The sequence below is a fragment of the Mus pahari genome, chromosome 14 (genome assembly GCF_900095145.1).
Source record: "Mus pahari chromosome 14, PAHARI_EIJ_v1.1, whole genome shotgun sequence".
In the NCBI taxonomy this organism is placed as follows: domain Eukaryota; kingdom Metazoa; phylum Chordata; class Mammalia; order Rodentia; family Muridae; genus Mus; species Mus pahari.
Genome location: NC_034603.1, coordinates 21,528,517 through 21,543,645, shown reverse-complemented (window position 1 = coordinate 21,543,645; position 15,129 = coordinate 21,528,517). Strand labels below are relative to the sequence as shown.

General features: G+C 47.5%; 1 protein-coding gene across 1 annotated transcript; it reads left to right on the top strand.

Moving 5' to 3' along the window:
- Nucleotides 1-9,986: 9,986 nt before the first annotated feature.
- Sowaha (sosondowah ankyrin repeat domain family member A) lies at nt 9,987-13,625 on the top strand. The gene has a single exon (XM_021213872.2). The coding sequence runs from the start codon at nt 10,336-10,338 to the stop codon at nt 11,977-11,979; it is 1,644 nt and encodes a 547-aa protein (XP_021069531.1). The 5' UTR covers nt 9,987-10,335; the 3' UTR covers nt 11,980-13,625.
- The last annotated feature ends 1,504 nt before the right edge of the window (nt 13,626-15,129 follow it).

Below are 15,129 nucleotides of genomic sequence, written 5' to 3'. Positions count from 1 at the left end.
AAATTGATTGGCAGTGGGGCACCAAAATTAAAAAGCAGCCTGAGGAACAGGACATCAGGAGCCTCCTCACCCTGATATTTACTCGAATTAGAAACAAATCATTTAAAATATTGATGCTGAGAGTATGCAGATGCCCAAGAACGGACACACTAATTCTTAGGAGTTTTCTTTAAGTTGACTTATTGAACATTTGGAAGGGTGATTTTAAAGCTTGGAGATCTAACCTTGCCTGGTAATCCAGCACAGACAGTCTCGGGTTTCAGGTCAAGCTCAGCCAATCATGATCTGTGTGACCTTGGACCAGCTTCTTTGTGTAGCTCAAAGCCTGGCGTCTGCTGAGCCCTGTCAATTCATTTTGCCTGTAGCAGTGATTCCTGGTCAATCAGTTTTTAATCTCCTGTCTCTTCTCGGTGGACACTGTCAAAATGAGTTCAAAACACATCAATGCTGATGGCCTAGTGCGCTGGCCCTCCCTGCTCCCCCTCCAGCCTTTGAGGACAGAGGACTGTGACAAATATCCAAGGTTTTGTGTTTTGTTTTGTTTTTGTTTTTTTTTTGTTTTTGTTTTTTTGGTTTTTTTTGTTTTTTTTTTTTAAAGATTTATTTATTTTATTATATGTAAGTACACTGTAGCTGTCCTCAGACACTCCAGAAGAGGGCATCAGATCTTGTTACAGATGGTTGTGAACCACCATGTGGTTGCTGGGATTTGAACTCCAGACCTTCGGAAGAGCAGTCGGGTGCTCTTACCCACTGAGCCATCTCACCAGCCCTTGTTTTGTTTTTAACAGGGTTTCAAGCAGCCTGGTTTTGATTTGAACTAGTTTTAGATTTAGCTTTAGATTTAAACCTTCAGATTTAATTCCCAGTACCCATATGGTGGCTAACAGTTCCAGGGTATCTGATGCCCCCTTCTGGCTTCCACTGGCACTGCACACATGTGGTATACCTACCTACCTACCTACCTATATACATACATACATACATACATACATACATACATACATACATACAGGCAAAACACTCATGCATATAAAATAAAAATAAATATTTCCTTAAAAATAAAATAAAGGGGCTGGAGAGATGGCTCAGCAGTTAAGAGCACTGACTGCTCTTTGGAGGGTCCTGAGCTCAAATCCCAGCAGCTACATGGTGGCTCACAACCACCCGTAATGAGATCTGATGCCCTCTTCTGGTGTGTCTGAAGACAGCTATAGTGTACTTACATATAATAATAAATCTTTTAAAATAAAATAAAGGGGGCTGGTGAGATGGCTCAGTGGGTAAGAGCACCGGACTGCTCTTCCGAAGGTCCTGAGTTCAAATCCCAGCAACCACATGGTGGCTCATAACCATCTGTAACAAGATCTGACGCCCTCTTCTGGAGTGTCTGAAGTACAGCTACAGTGTACTTACATATAATAAATAAATAAATAAATCACAAAAAAATATAAATAAATAAAATAAAATAAAATAAAGGAGCCAGCCGGGCAGTGGTGGCCCATGCCTTTAATCCCAGCACTTGGGAGGAAGAGGCAGGCGGATTTCTGAGTTCAAGGCCAGCCTGGTCTACAGAATGAGTTCCAGGACAGCCAGGACTGCACAGAGAAACTGTATGGAAAAAAACCAAAATTAATTAATTAATTAATTAAAGATGGTCAAGCATGGTGGTAGTTATCTTTAATCCCAGCATTTGAGAGGCAGCTGGATCTGTCTGAGTTCTAGGCCAGCTTGATCTCTATAGTGAGTTCCAGGATAGCCAGGGCTGTATGGAAAGACCCTTTTTCAAAATACAAAAATCTCCCCCTGGCAGCGGGCAAAGAGACGCCTTGCTGGTGTTGCCGTTCTTATGTCAGTCAGGGCAGAGCAGATGTTCACCTAGTTTGATGCCTGACTTGGAAGCAAAGCTGTCTTATACCTAGGACTCATAAAAATCAAATTAAATCAAGTCAAATCCAGGCAGCACAGTGGCGCAGGAGGAAGACAGACAGAGACCTGCAGACCCCCATGCTAGCCACAGACCTATCATTCACCTGCAGTGATAGCCACCACAATGTGTAAGTATGGGGTGGTCAAATGGGAGAGAAAGAAGTGGGGCAGCTTGAGCATTGTGAAGAGAGATGGAACTGGAGACTGGAGGTGGAGAGGAGGAGCCTGTTGTGAGTGCTCAACCCTGCCACCTGGGGTGAAGTCCTAGCCTGCTCCGTGACTATGCAGCAGCTCATGTTACCACTAGAGAACATGGGGTTGTCCCTGGTCGCTGCAGCCGCTGGGGACCACATGGACTTCCAGGGGCTGTGCATAATGGGCCCCGCCCCTCACTGCCTTAAGCGCTCTGGAGAACGGGCCCCGCCTCTCACCGGGCGCCGGGATTGTAGATCCTGCGACATACCCAGGCATCACAGTGGAGCTGGCTCTCCCAAGGGTATGTATGAGTGAACAGTCCCTAAGGTAATGAGTGTGGGACAGCTGACCCCACCACTCTGACGTGGAGTGGCAGGGGCGCAGAGATGATATCCTCCCTGCCCCAACCCCTCATAACATCGGGCAGTTGGAAAAGCAGCCCACAGGGTCACGAGCTCGGGAAAGCTAGCCCTGCCTCTCACCAGCTGCAACACTCAGATTGCACACCCTGTTTCTCTCCAGAACAGCACAGCAGAGCTGACCCTGGTGTGTGTGTCGGGGGGGGGGGGGGGGGAGGGGGCGGAGACAGGTGATCCAGCCCGGAGAGCGCAGGAGAGCTGACTCCACCACTCTTCTGCTGTGAGCTAGCATGGGTGCGAGGCTGATGCCTTCCCTGTCTTGCCCCTCACCGCCAGCAGTAGACAGGAGGGCTGGCCTTGGGGTCATTAGAGTGGGAGAGAGAGCTCTGCCTCCTCGCTGGTTGTAGCATTCAGGAGATTAAGCCCTGCACCTCACCTTGGTAATACTGTGGAGCTGGCCCTGATGGCAAATCACGGGCAAACCAGTCCCCAGGGTATGAGAGCAGGAGAGCTGTCCCAGCCCCCCACCCCACCCCCAGGCTGCAGCACTTGGAACTCGGTTCCCCCCACCCCCACCCCACCCACCACCACCACCCTCGCACCTTGACTGGACAACACAGTGGAGTTGGCTCTGGAGGCCTGAGTTCTGATGAGCCGGCCTTGGGAGCATGGGAGCAGGAGAGCTGACCCTGCCTCCTGCGGATGGCGACATTGGGTGGCCTAGTCAGAGCAGTGTTAGAGAACATGCCCTAGTGGTGCAGACAAGGGAGAGAGCCGGCAGGATGACTGGCTCAGTTTCCACCCAGGCCCAGACCCAGGGGTCTGAATTGGCCCATCTCAAAATCTATGTAATCTGGGAATGGTTAAGTTGCGTGAAAGGACCAGTCCTGCGGATCAAAAGCTGTGGGATCTTCGTGACACAAGGTAATAGGATAACCAGGAGTCCTGAGGAGGATCCAATATTGATGATGTCACAGAAGCTGGCGATCTCAAACCAGACCAATGACTCATTGCAAAGAACATTTGCAAATGAAGATGTGTGGACAGAGAGATACACGGTGGGACACACTGTGACACAGTATAGAGACCATGATGAGAAGATTTCTATGCTTTTTTTTGTTTGGTTGGTTTTGTGTGTGTGTGTGTGTGTGTGTGTGTGTGTGTGTGTTTTATTTTGGGAGGGAGACTGTAAGGGCAAAGGGCAGATTTGAGGAGACAGGGACATGAGTGGGACTTAAGTACATGATATGAAAGTCATAAAGATTCAATAATAAATAAATAACAATATGAGCTGGAGAGATGACTCAGGGGACAAGAGCACTGCTCTTCCAGAGGTCCTGAGTTCAATCTTCAGCAACCACCTGGTGGCTCACAACCATCTGTAATGGGATCTGATGCCCTCTTCTGGCAGGCAGGTGTACATGCAGATAGAGCACTCAAATAAATTAGAAAAGAAAGAAAGAAAGAAAGAAAGAAAGAAAGAAAGAAAGAAAGAAAGAAAGAAAGAAAGAAAGAAAGAAAGAGGGAGGAAGGGGGAGAGAGAGAGAGAAAGAAAGAGAAAGAGAAAGAGAAAGAGAAAGAGAGAGAAAGAAAATGTGGTTTCATCCTATCTGCACAGCATTTCTTTTTTTTGTTTGTTTGTTTTTTGTTTTTTGTTTTTTGTTTTTTGTTTTTTGTTTTTTTCGAGACAGGGTTTCTCTGTGTAGTCCTGGCTGTCCTGGAACTCACTCTGTAGACCAGGCTGGCCTCGAACTCAGAAATCCGCCTGCCCCTGCCTCCCAAGTGCTGGGATTAAAGGCGAGGTGTGGCTCAACAGCAGAACACTTGCTTTGAGTGTGCACAGCCTTGAGTTTGAGACCTAGCATCACCAAAACGAATAAATGAGTGAATGAAAGCATGCATGAATGAATGAAAGAATGAATAATTAATACATAAGTAGGTGCCTGGCTCAGTGGTGACTGTGACCCTAACTCTTGGAAAATTGGAGGGATATCAGGAGACTGGGAGTTCAAGGTGATCATTGGCTATTCTGTGTGTGTGTGTGTGTGTGTGTGTGTGTGTGTGAGTGTGTGTGTCTCAGGGGTTTGAGACTGTCTCTCCAAGTAGTCCTAGCTGCCTTCATTGGTTATCAAGTTCAAGGCTAAGCTGGGGTTATATGAGACCCAGTCCCCCAAAATATAAATAAATAAATCTCACTGGAATGCAGTAGGAAGGTTCTGAGTGGCTCTCTAACAAATCGTAGTTCTTTTTGTATTTTGGAAACTCTTACAAATTGGGAAACCAACCAAACACTGACTTTCTGATCAGAAAATAAATAAGCTGGTGTGGTGGCTCACACTTGAAGTTAAAATTGAGGCTCTTCATGAGTTCAAGGACAGCCTGGGTAACAGAGTAAATTTTAGATCAGTCTGGGCAACAGTGAGACCCTAATCAAAAAATAATAAACAAACAAAGAATCAAACAGGAATGGCAACAACGTGCAAGAGGTGAAGGCTCCTGATGTGAGCCTGGAGCCCACAGGGCAGAAGGGAAGAACTGACCACTGCAGGTTATCCTTTGCTCACATGCTGTGGCTCTTACACACACACACACACACACACACACAGAGAGAGAGAGAGAGAGAGAGAGAGAGCACAGAGAGAGACAGACAGCACACACACACACAGAGTGAGTGAGACAGACAGACAGAACACACACAGAGTGAGACAGACAGACAGACAGCACAGAGAGAGAGACAGAAGAGAGTAAATAAATGTAATTAAAAACCAAAACAATATCAATAAAATATAAATATTTTACTCTTTTATTTAAAAAGTGTTTATTTTAGCTGGGTGGTAGTGGTGCATGCCTTTGATCCCAGTACTTGGGAGGCAGAGGCAGGAGGATCGCTGTGAGTTCAAGGCCGGCCTGGTCTACAGAGTAAGTTCCAGAACAGCCAGGCCTACACAGAGAAACCCTGTCTCAAAAAAACCCAATTATTTTATATTTGGGTTTGAGTGTTTTGCCTATATGCATGAATATGCACCATATGTGTGCCTGGTGGTCACGGAGGTCAGCAGAGGGTCAGCATCAGATTCCTTGGAGCTGGAGTTATGAATAATTCTGAGATGTCATGTGGGTGCTGGAAACCTTTGTATGAGCAACCAATGTTCTTAACCACTGAGATATCTCTCCAGCCCTTTATTTTAATTAAAAATTAATTAAATAAATTATGTACACACTATCCTGTCTCAATATATGCCTACACACCGGAAGAGGGCATCAGATCCCATTACAGATGGTCGTGAGCCACCATGTGGTTGCTGGGAATTGAACTCAGGACCTCTGGAAGATCAGTCAGTGCTTTCAACCTCGGAGCCATCTTTCCAGCCCAGCCCAACCTCATAGATTAATTTTTAATTATATGTATATGTATGTGGGTGCATGACAGTGTGTGCCGTGCTTGTGGAGGGCAGAGGTGTCAGGTCCCCTGGAACAGGAATTACTGGTAGTTGTGAACTGCTTTATATAGTTGCTGGGAGTCAAATTCAGGTCCTCTGTGAGAGCAGTGTGCACTCTTAACCACTGAGCCATCCCTCCAACCCAGCAAACTAAGAGTAAGAGAGTTCTCTGGAATTCTACTCCAGACAGGACAAAGTCCACACTGGCACCCAGGGCCTCTCACCCATGGCAGGAGTGCTAACCCGGTGTTATCTTCTAGAGTTGTGAGACAGACACACCCTAAACTGCTCACAAGCTTGGTATGCCTTGCCCTGAACTTAGCTTTCTGTCTCCTCCCAAGCCTACAGCTGGCCGTGAGGACTTTCAGCTTCCCCACCTGCTGCCCTTGAACCACCCTTCTGGCAAGCACCCGGAGAGCCCGTTTTCTGTGCCAGGGAGCAAAATTGCTTGGCAGCTTTTCTCTGATACATTGAGTGGTGAGCTCCACAAAGACTGGTTCTATCTTCTTCACAGGGGCCCTGCCTGGCTCACTGCTTACACCCCAAATAGGCAATGGATGCTTCTGGAGTCAGCTGTAGACAAAGGCAGCGTCCTAGACTTGGGATGGCGAGGCAGGTTTTATTAGGGTGTGAGTTGGGGAAGATTTTAAGAAAAAGTCATATGGACCGGGCTAGCAAGATGGTTCAGTAGATAAGGGTGCTTGCCAACAAGCCCACAAAGATAAGAAGAGGGCATCAGATCCCCCGGACTTGGAGTTCCAGATGGTTCTGGGTCACCACGTGGGTATTTGGAATTAAACATGGGCCCTTTGTAAAAGTAGCCAGTAACTTCTGAGACTTCAGTGCGGTGGCAGGAGAAACTGGTTTCTGAGAGTTTCACCTTAAGAGGATTCGTGACTCCTGAGGTTTGTCCCCTGACTTCCACACACATGCAGAGACACTCACACATGTGCACAGACAAAATAGATAAAAAAATAAATTAATATGTTGAAATACACAAAGTTTTCTCTCAAGTATGTTGGTTTCACTCTTTATGTTGATTGATAACACAGGAGACGTTTGTCCTAAATGTTCTTTTAAATGGTAGAGATTTCTCTTTATTTATTTATTTTTATTTTTATTTAATGATTTATTTATTTATTTTATATATATGAGTACATTGCAGCTATCTTCAGACACACCAGAAAAGGGCATCAGATCCCATTACAGATGGTTGTGAGCCACCATGTGGTTGCAGGGAATTGAACTCAGGATTTCTGGAAGAGCAGCCTGTGTTCTTTTTTTTTTTTTTTTTTTTTAAGATTTATTTATTTATTATATGTAAGTACACTGTAGCTGTCTTCAGACACTCCAGAAGAGAGAGTCAGATCTTGTTACGGATGGTTGTGAGCCACCGTGTGGTTGCTGGGATTTGAACTCAGGACCTTCGGAAGAACAGTCTGGTGCTCTTATTCGCTGAGCCATCTCACCAGCCCGCAGCCTGTGTTCTTAACTGCTGAGCTATTTCTTCAGCATAGAGATACTTTCTTGTTTTACATTTATAACTTTCAGTGAAAAGGACTTACAAAGAAAACCAGTTTTCTAAAATGAGTGTCAACAGAAAACAAAATTAAAAGACAAATGGCAACTGGAAAAACATTGATAACATAAAATAAGGAGCTAATGGGGCTGGAAAGAAGGCTCAGTGGTTAGGAACATTTGCTGACCTTCTGGAGGACCTGAGTTCAGTTCCCAGCTACAGTGTGGCAGCTCCTAACCTTTCATAACTCTGGCTTCTGGGGACCTGACTCCCTCTTCTGGCCTCTGTTGGTACGAGGGATGCATGTAGTGCAAGACAAAACACAAAACTGAACGAAAATTTTAAAAATTAAAAAGAAAAGATACTAGCCACAATGATGGTGCCTACCTTTAATCCCAGCAGTTGGGATGCCGAGGTAGGCAGATATTGCTGTTCAAGTCTATCCTGGTCTATAGAGTGAGTTTCAGGACAACCAAGACTATTCAGAGAAACCCTGTCCAGACAACAACAACAACAACAACAACCCTACTCAAAAGCCCAGCATAGCTAGTCAGGCCTGATGGCACATACCTTTAATCCCAGCACTCAGGTATTGGCAGGGGCAGGTGGATCTCTATAAATTTGGGCTAGCCTGGTCTACATAGTTTTAGGCCAGTTAGGGTTACATAGTGAGACCTAGTCTCAAAAACAAACAAACAATAAACAAAACCAGAAACAACAGAAAAGCCCAGGATGACGGTACACGCCTGTACTCCCAGTACTCAGAAGAGTAAGGCAGAATTGAGTTCTGGGCTAGCCTGGGAATATATATATATATATATATATATATATATATATATATATATATATATTCTAGTTGGATACACACACACACACACACACACAGTGGCAAAAGCCTATAATCTCAGTATTTAGGAGGTAAGAACAAGATGATCAGAAGTTTAAGGACAGCATCTGCAGGAGTTTGAGGTCATCATGGGTCATATGAGAGACTTGCTCAAAAAGAAAACCCACTCCCCCAAGGTGTCTGAACTGTGTTAAAGCCTCTCAGAGTCCACATGGTGAAGGGGAGAACTCCTGGATGAAGACTCTAACCCCTATCACTGCATCATTGTACATCCGCCTGTGCCCACCACATACCACACATAAATAAAAGTTGGAAACAACAAACAACAAAAATGAAGCAAGCAGCCCTGCCCGCCTCCACCTCCACCGAGGAAGCTCTTCCCCATCTGCATAACTCCCTCCCCTACACCGTTGGTTCACCATCGCCTTCACAATGGATGCTGCCCTGTACCACTGCCCAGCTGACACCCCCACCCTGTCCCTCCATGCTGTTTTCTATAGTATTTGCGTATGCTTTAGTTCACATAGCATATTACAGAGCTTTCTGACTTCTGTTTCCTCCTGATAAATGAACTCTGCTAGGTCAAAGCGTTTATCTCCACTAACATGTATCACAGCCTGAAAGGTCCTGGCTATGTTCTCAATAAATATTTGTGAAATAACTGAAGTTCTAGAAACAGCATGGGCTGGAGGTGTGGTGCTGTATGTATTCTGGCATTTGTAAAGCCCTGGGGTCCATACTTAACACTTCAATAGGCTTTCTATTTTGCTTTTTTTTTTTTTTTAATTTTAAAGTGTAACAGACACATGGATTCATAGTGGAAAAAAGTATGTTACAATGTTAATGGTCATTTCTGCTGCTATTTTTTTTCCTTCTTTATTTTTTCATGTGGGTTTATTCCTGAAATCCTATATGAAATGGGTTACTTGGGGCAAGCATGGTGGCACACACCTATAATCCTAGCACTCAGGACTGAGGCAGTGACATCACAAGCTCCAGACCAACTTGAACTTCATATAGAGACAAAAATAAAGGGGGGTATTTTTGGAATGGCTCAGCGAGTAAAGGTGCCTGCCACCAAACCAGATAAAGTGAATTTGCACTCTGGCAGAGCCCATGTGATGATGGAAAGCTGAAGCAATGTCTCAAGTTATCTTCTGACCTACAAAACACACACACACACACACACACACACACACACACACAGAGAGAGAGAGAGAGAGAGAGAGAGAGACAGACAGACAGACAGAGAGACAGAGAGACAGAGAGACAGAGACAGAGACAGACAGAGACAGAGAGAGACAGAGAGAGAGACAGAGACAGAGACACAGAGAGTCAACGAATAATAAAAAATGTAGATGGCAAAGCTCCACATTTTAAAAAGTATTATCTTATCATGAAAAAACTGCTTCCTAAACCTCTTGTAAGCCTCTAGTACCCTGCACTCAATACCACACAGCGAACTGTTCTTGCTATGAATTTTGTAAATCTGTTTTTTTTTTTTTTTCTGTATGAAAAGTATCAGACATTGGAGAGGTATTGATGCAGTGTATGTAGTGCAAGGACATATATATGTAAAATATTGCTTTTATTTTGTGGTAAATAGTGTGCTGAAGGTAATATATACCCACGCCTCGCCCATCCACTGCAACATCCCCAGGGAACACACCCACCTAGCAACCGGGAGCGGAGCTGAAGAGCGACGACGCTGCGCCTTTAATTCCGGGGCTTGGGTGGGGGCAGTGCAGAGAGGTTCCGCTTTCCCATTCCCTCCGCACCTCCAGTGGCAGCTGTCACCTGTAAGCCGAGCGCCGCACAGGGGCATGGAGCCTGGCGCCCATTGGACAGGACCTCTCAGCAGCAGCCTACCCCCCAATCTGGGGGCCAGGCCCGGCGCAGGCGGAGGGTAGGAGTCCCAGGTGCCTTTTGCCTGGAGACTTCCCAGAACGGCGACGAGGGCGTGACTGCAGTCCAGTTTCGGGGATCAGAGTCCCAGGTGAGCCTGGCTGGGCGGCTGGGGCGACCCGGGAGTCGCAGACACCGAGAATGGCGCTGGCAGCCGCTGCCGCGGCAGCCGCCGCCGCCGCCGGGGTGAGCCAGGCGGCGGTGCTGGGCTTCCTGCGGGAGCACGGCGGGCAGGTGCGCAACTCCGAGCTGCTGAGCCGCTTCAAGCCGCTGTTGGACGCTGGGGACCCACGGGGACGCGCGGCCCGTAGGGACCGCTTCAAGCAGTTCGTCAACAACGTGGCCGTGGTGAAGGAGCTGGATGGGGTCAAGTTCGTGGTGCTGAGAAAGAAGCCCCGGCCTCCGGAAGGACCCGAGGCCCCACTCCCCTCCAGCCCAGGAGTGCCAACTGCGCTGGCCGAGTGCGCTGGTATCCCAGCGGAGGACAACTGTGCCCCCGGGGCTCCCCACTCCCCACAGCAGTCAGAAGAACCGCCGGAGGACTCCGCACCATCCGAGCTACAGCACACCCCTGATACCCCACCCTCAGAGGTCACCCAGGTTGAGGCGCCATCAGGCTCAGCTCCACAGCCCGGGGGACCCGAGGATCCGGCGCTACCTCGGTCCACCGAGTTAGCCCGACCGGCCAGCGTGCCGTCGGGGCTGGCCTTGACGAGCACAGAGTCGCCAGGCCCGGAGCCTGCACCTCCCACGGCGCAAGTGCCACCGCAGAAGCCTTGCATGCTGCCGGTGCGCTGCGTCGTCCCTGGCCCCGCGGCGCTGCGGATCCGCGCGGAGGAGCAGGGCCTGCGCCGGCAGCGCTCGGAGGAGCCGAGCCCGCGGGGCTCCCCGATGCTCCTACGGAGGCTCTCGGTAGAGGAGTCGGGTCTGGGACTCCACCTGGGACCCGGTCGCTCCCCGCATCTCAGGCGCCTGTCCCGAGCCGGCCCTCGCCTGCTGAGCCCAGACACGGAGGAGATGCCCGTCGCGCCGCCACCGTCACCCGCGGTGCCCCTGGAGCCCACGGAGCACGAGTGGCTGGTGCGCACGGCCAGCGGTCGTTGGAGTCACCAGCTGCACGGGCTGCTCTTGAGGGACCGCGGCCTGGCTGCCAAGCGCGACTTCATGTCCGGCTTCACCGCCCTACACTGGGCGGCCAAGAACGGCGACCGGGAGATGGCTTTACAGCTGGTGGAGGTGGCGCGGCGTGGGGGCGCGCCCGTGGACGTGAACGCGCGCTCTCACGGTGGCTACACTCCGCTGCACCTGGCGGCTCTACACGGCCACGAGGATGCCGCTGTGCTGCTAGTGGTGCGCTTGGGTGCCCAAGTGCACGTCCGCGACTACAGCGGCCGGCGTGCCTACCAGTACCTGCGGCCTGGCTCCTCCTATGCGCTGCGGCGTTTACTGGGTGACCCTAGCCTGCGATCTATGATGGAGCCTGATGCGGCCAGTGGTAGCAGTGGGAGCCTTGTGTCTCGGCACCCCGTGCAGGTGGCCGCCACCATCCTCAGCTCCACCACTAGCGCGTTTCTGGGCGTCCTAGCCGATGACTTGATGCTCCAGGACCTGGCCCGTGGCTTGAAGAAGTCAAGTTCCTTCAGCAAGTTCTTGGGTGCCTCGCCCATGGCTCCCCGAAAAAAGACCAAGATTCGTGGTGGCCTGCCGTCCTTCACCGAAATTTCTTATCGACCCACTCCAGGACCTTTAGCTGGTTTAGTGCCCAGTCTGCCCCCTTCAACCTGAATGGCATTGGAGCTACCAAGGCTTTGGTTAACCTACCAAGCCTGTCCAAGACAGGCCCAATACCGGCAGCCTGTCTCATTTCCAATTTTATCTATTGCAGCCAGGTGTAACCAGATTGGCCTCCACCTTTTGTTTGAAATTTGACTGCCTACAGAGATGGGATTCTAGTTCCCCGGAAGAGGAACCAAGCAGTCATGCCCCATCTTGAGAAGAGACTTGAAGTTTAGGGTCAAAGGTTAAGGGGCAGCAGCTGGTCTGGCCCCTAGAGGTGTTTGTTAACCAGAGGCCTCTGGGTGGACACATTCCCAAATCAGAAGTAGAGGGTGGCTTTCCAGATGTTGAAAGATGGTGACTTAAGATCTGTAGAGGCTTTGTAATTTGATGCTTTTATTCTGTTTTTAAATTAAAATGAGGTACAGCAACTTTGATAATACCTTTTGAAATTCTATTTTTTTTTCATTTTTAGGCAAAGTAGTAAGACACTTTCAGTTTTTTGCTAAATATTTTGGAAATCCATCTTTTAAAAAGAGATGATGGTTGAGTCTAAAAGAAATTAGTCCTAAGCCAACAACACTAAAGTTTATCTACCTCATTGTAGGCAGTACAGATTCTGGAATCTTGAACATGGAGTAACTATTGTGAGCCTAATGAATGTAACTAATTCCAATTATACTGTGAATGTCAAATATTGAGAAACAAGGGTATGGTTGGGCTGTGGCCCACACCTTTAATCCTAGCACTTGGGAGGCAGAGACAGGCAGATCTCTGAGTTTAAGACCAACCTGGTCTACAGAGCAACTTCTAGGCCAGCCCGAGCTACACAGAGAGACTCTGTCTCAAAACAAAACAAACAACCCCCATGTGGCTGAGCACACCCACACCCACACAGCCCGCACCAAGAAAAAAAAAAAAAAAAACTCAAAGTGGGCAGAAAATGAACAAACAAAAAGAAGCGTATTTTGAGAGTAAAAGTGATTTAACACAGAGAGAAAGAGACATTTCAGTAAATACTTTTAAACTACTCCGGAACGTGTGTTCAGCACTAACTGGTGGCTACTTTGATTTGGCATGCCATTTTAATTTTTTTTAATTATGATTTAATTGTGAATTCTGAATCCATAGTTTTCAGTGCAATGGATGACTAGTCAAACAGAAAAGAAGTTATTATACCAGGAAGAAGAAAAATAAAATACCTGATGAATGGAAACTGAAGTGATTGCTGTTTTTTTATATGAAAGTTCTGAAGAAATAAGTACGTGATATTCATTTTTCAAAAACCATTTGAAATAGCAAATATAGAGCAGCGACCTAGATTACTGGTTTAACCTCTGCCCCTTCATTCCTTCCTATGAATGGAGCATGCTCGTGGGCCACTAGGTCCGGGTGGGCACAGGAGAACTGTAAAGGCACTCCTCTTTTAAGGTATGACATCTCTTTGCTCAGTCAACTTTTTGTATAAGATCATGATATTACTGCTTTTGAAAATTACGTTTGCATGTCATCACTCACACTGAATGGGTCTTGTGGCACGTGGAGTATGGCTTCCTTTCCTATATATGTCAGTGAGACCTTTGAAATCATTAAAGGTATCCTAATAGTCAATTATGGAATGACGTAAGCAATGAAATAAACAGTTTCTGGTTTTATTTCTGCTTGTGTGGGGTGCCCTTCTCTGGCTTTCCTTATTGAATGGGATGTTATTATTGGGGCTGGAGAGATGGCTCAGCAGTTAAAAGCATATAATGTTAAAAGCTCTTGCAATGGACCACAGTTTGGTTCCCAGGACTCAACTCACATCCATATGCAGAGTATGCAGAGGTCAGGAGACAATTTCAGGGGTTCTCTCCATCACTGTGAGATTAGCATTGAATATAGGTTGTCAGGCACACTAGGTAAGTGCTGTTCCTACTGGACCATCATGCTGCCCCCGCCTTCCTTCCTTCCTCCCCACCCCCAGGGCTAAAGAGTGATTCCAAGGTGTCTCCTATATCAGACAAAATCACCCACTAGCTACATCCTGCTCCTGTTTTATCTATGGAATGTCTTCTTTATATTTCCACGGCCCCACTCAAGCATTCTATATTCAAAGAGTTCGGATTTCTCTGCAAAGGAAAGGAATCAGCCACACAGGCATTATAGCCATGAACCACGGATAAATGCAAGCCCAGATCCCACTCTTTCTGCTTCCTCTGCTGGGAACTCTAGCTAGTCTGCATAAATTATTTTAAAATGCAAATTAAATCTTCTGCCTCCGCAGAAAAAAATGTGGAGAGGCAATAATCACAGCAATTTGGTGTAGCTCAAGCTCCAGGAGACAGAATGAAATGTTAGAGGTTTTCTGTGGTGAAGGAAAAGCCAGAGTGAGAAGGGGTGACAAAGGTCCCAGGGGCAGACATGGCCTCCCTTGAGAGACAAGATCCCAGCTAAGGAGCAGTGAAGAGAACCAGCAAGCACAGAGAGCTCACCTCCCGGGAGAGCTCCAGTCAGCTGCCAGGGGAACCTTCATTATTTCCCTAGTATCCTGAAAACCTCCAAGTGACACGAATCATTTGCTAAGAGTGAAGAATCAAAGAATCAATAACCCCACAGCTTGGGTGTTAGGGACCATTGCTGTTCCTTCGCAGGTCGAGACTGTTCTGGAACTGTTTGGGAAGTCAGTGAGAATGACAGTGTGTGAGAACCATATATTTATTTTCTTAAAAGAAAACCACTAGTTAGGAGAGAGAGAGAGAGAGAGAGAGAGAGAGAGAGAGAGAGAGAGAGTTAGAGTTGATAAAGTGCTTGCTTCATAAACTCATGAACCTAAATTAGATCCTAAAAATCCACATATTTAAAAAAAAAAAATCCAGGTGGCTAGGTGTATGGCACATGCCTTTAATCCCAGCACTTGGGAAGCAGAAACAGGTGGATTGCTGTGAGGTCAAAGCTAGCCTGGTCTACACAGTGAGTTACAGGGCTACATAGAGAGACCGTGACTCTACAAACCAACCAACCAACCAAAGGAAGAAACAAGAAAGCCTGGAGTGGGGCTGGAGAAGTGGATCAGGGGTTAAGGGCACTGGCTGCTCTTCCAGAGGACTGGCTTTGGCTCTCAGCGTGATGGAACATGGTGGCTCCCAAACTCTGAAACTTCAGTTCAGGAGGTCAGGC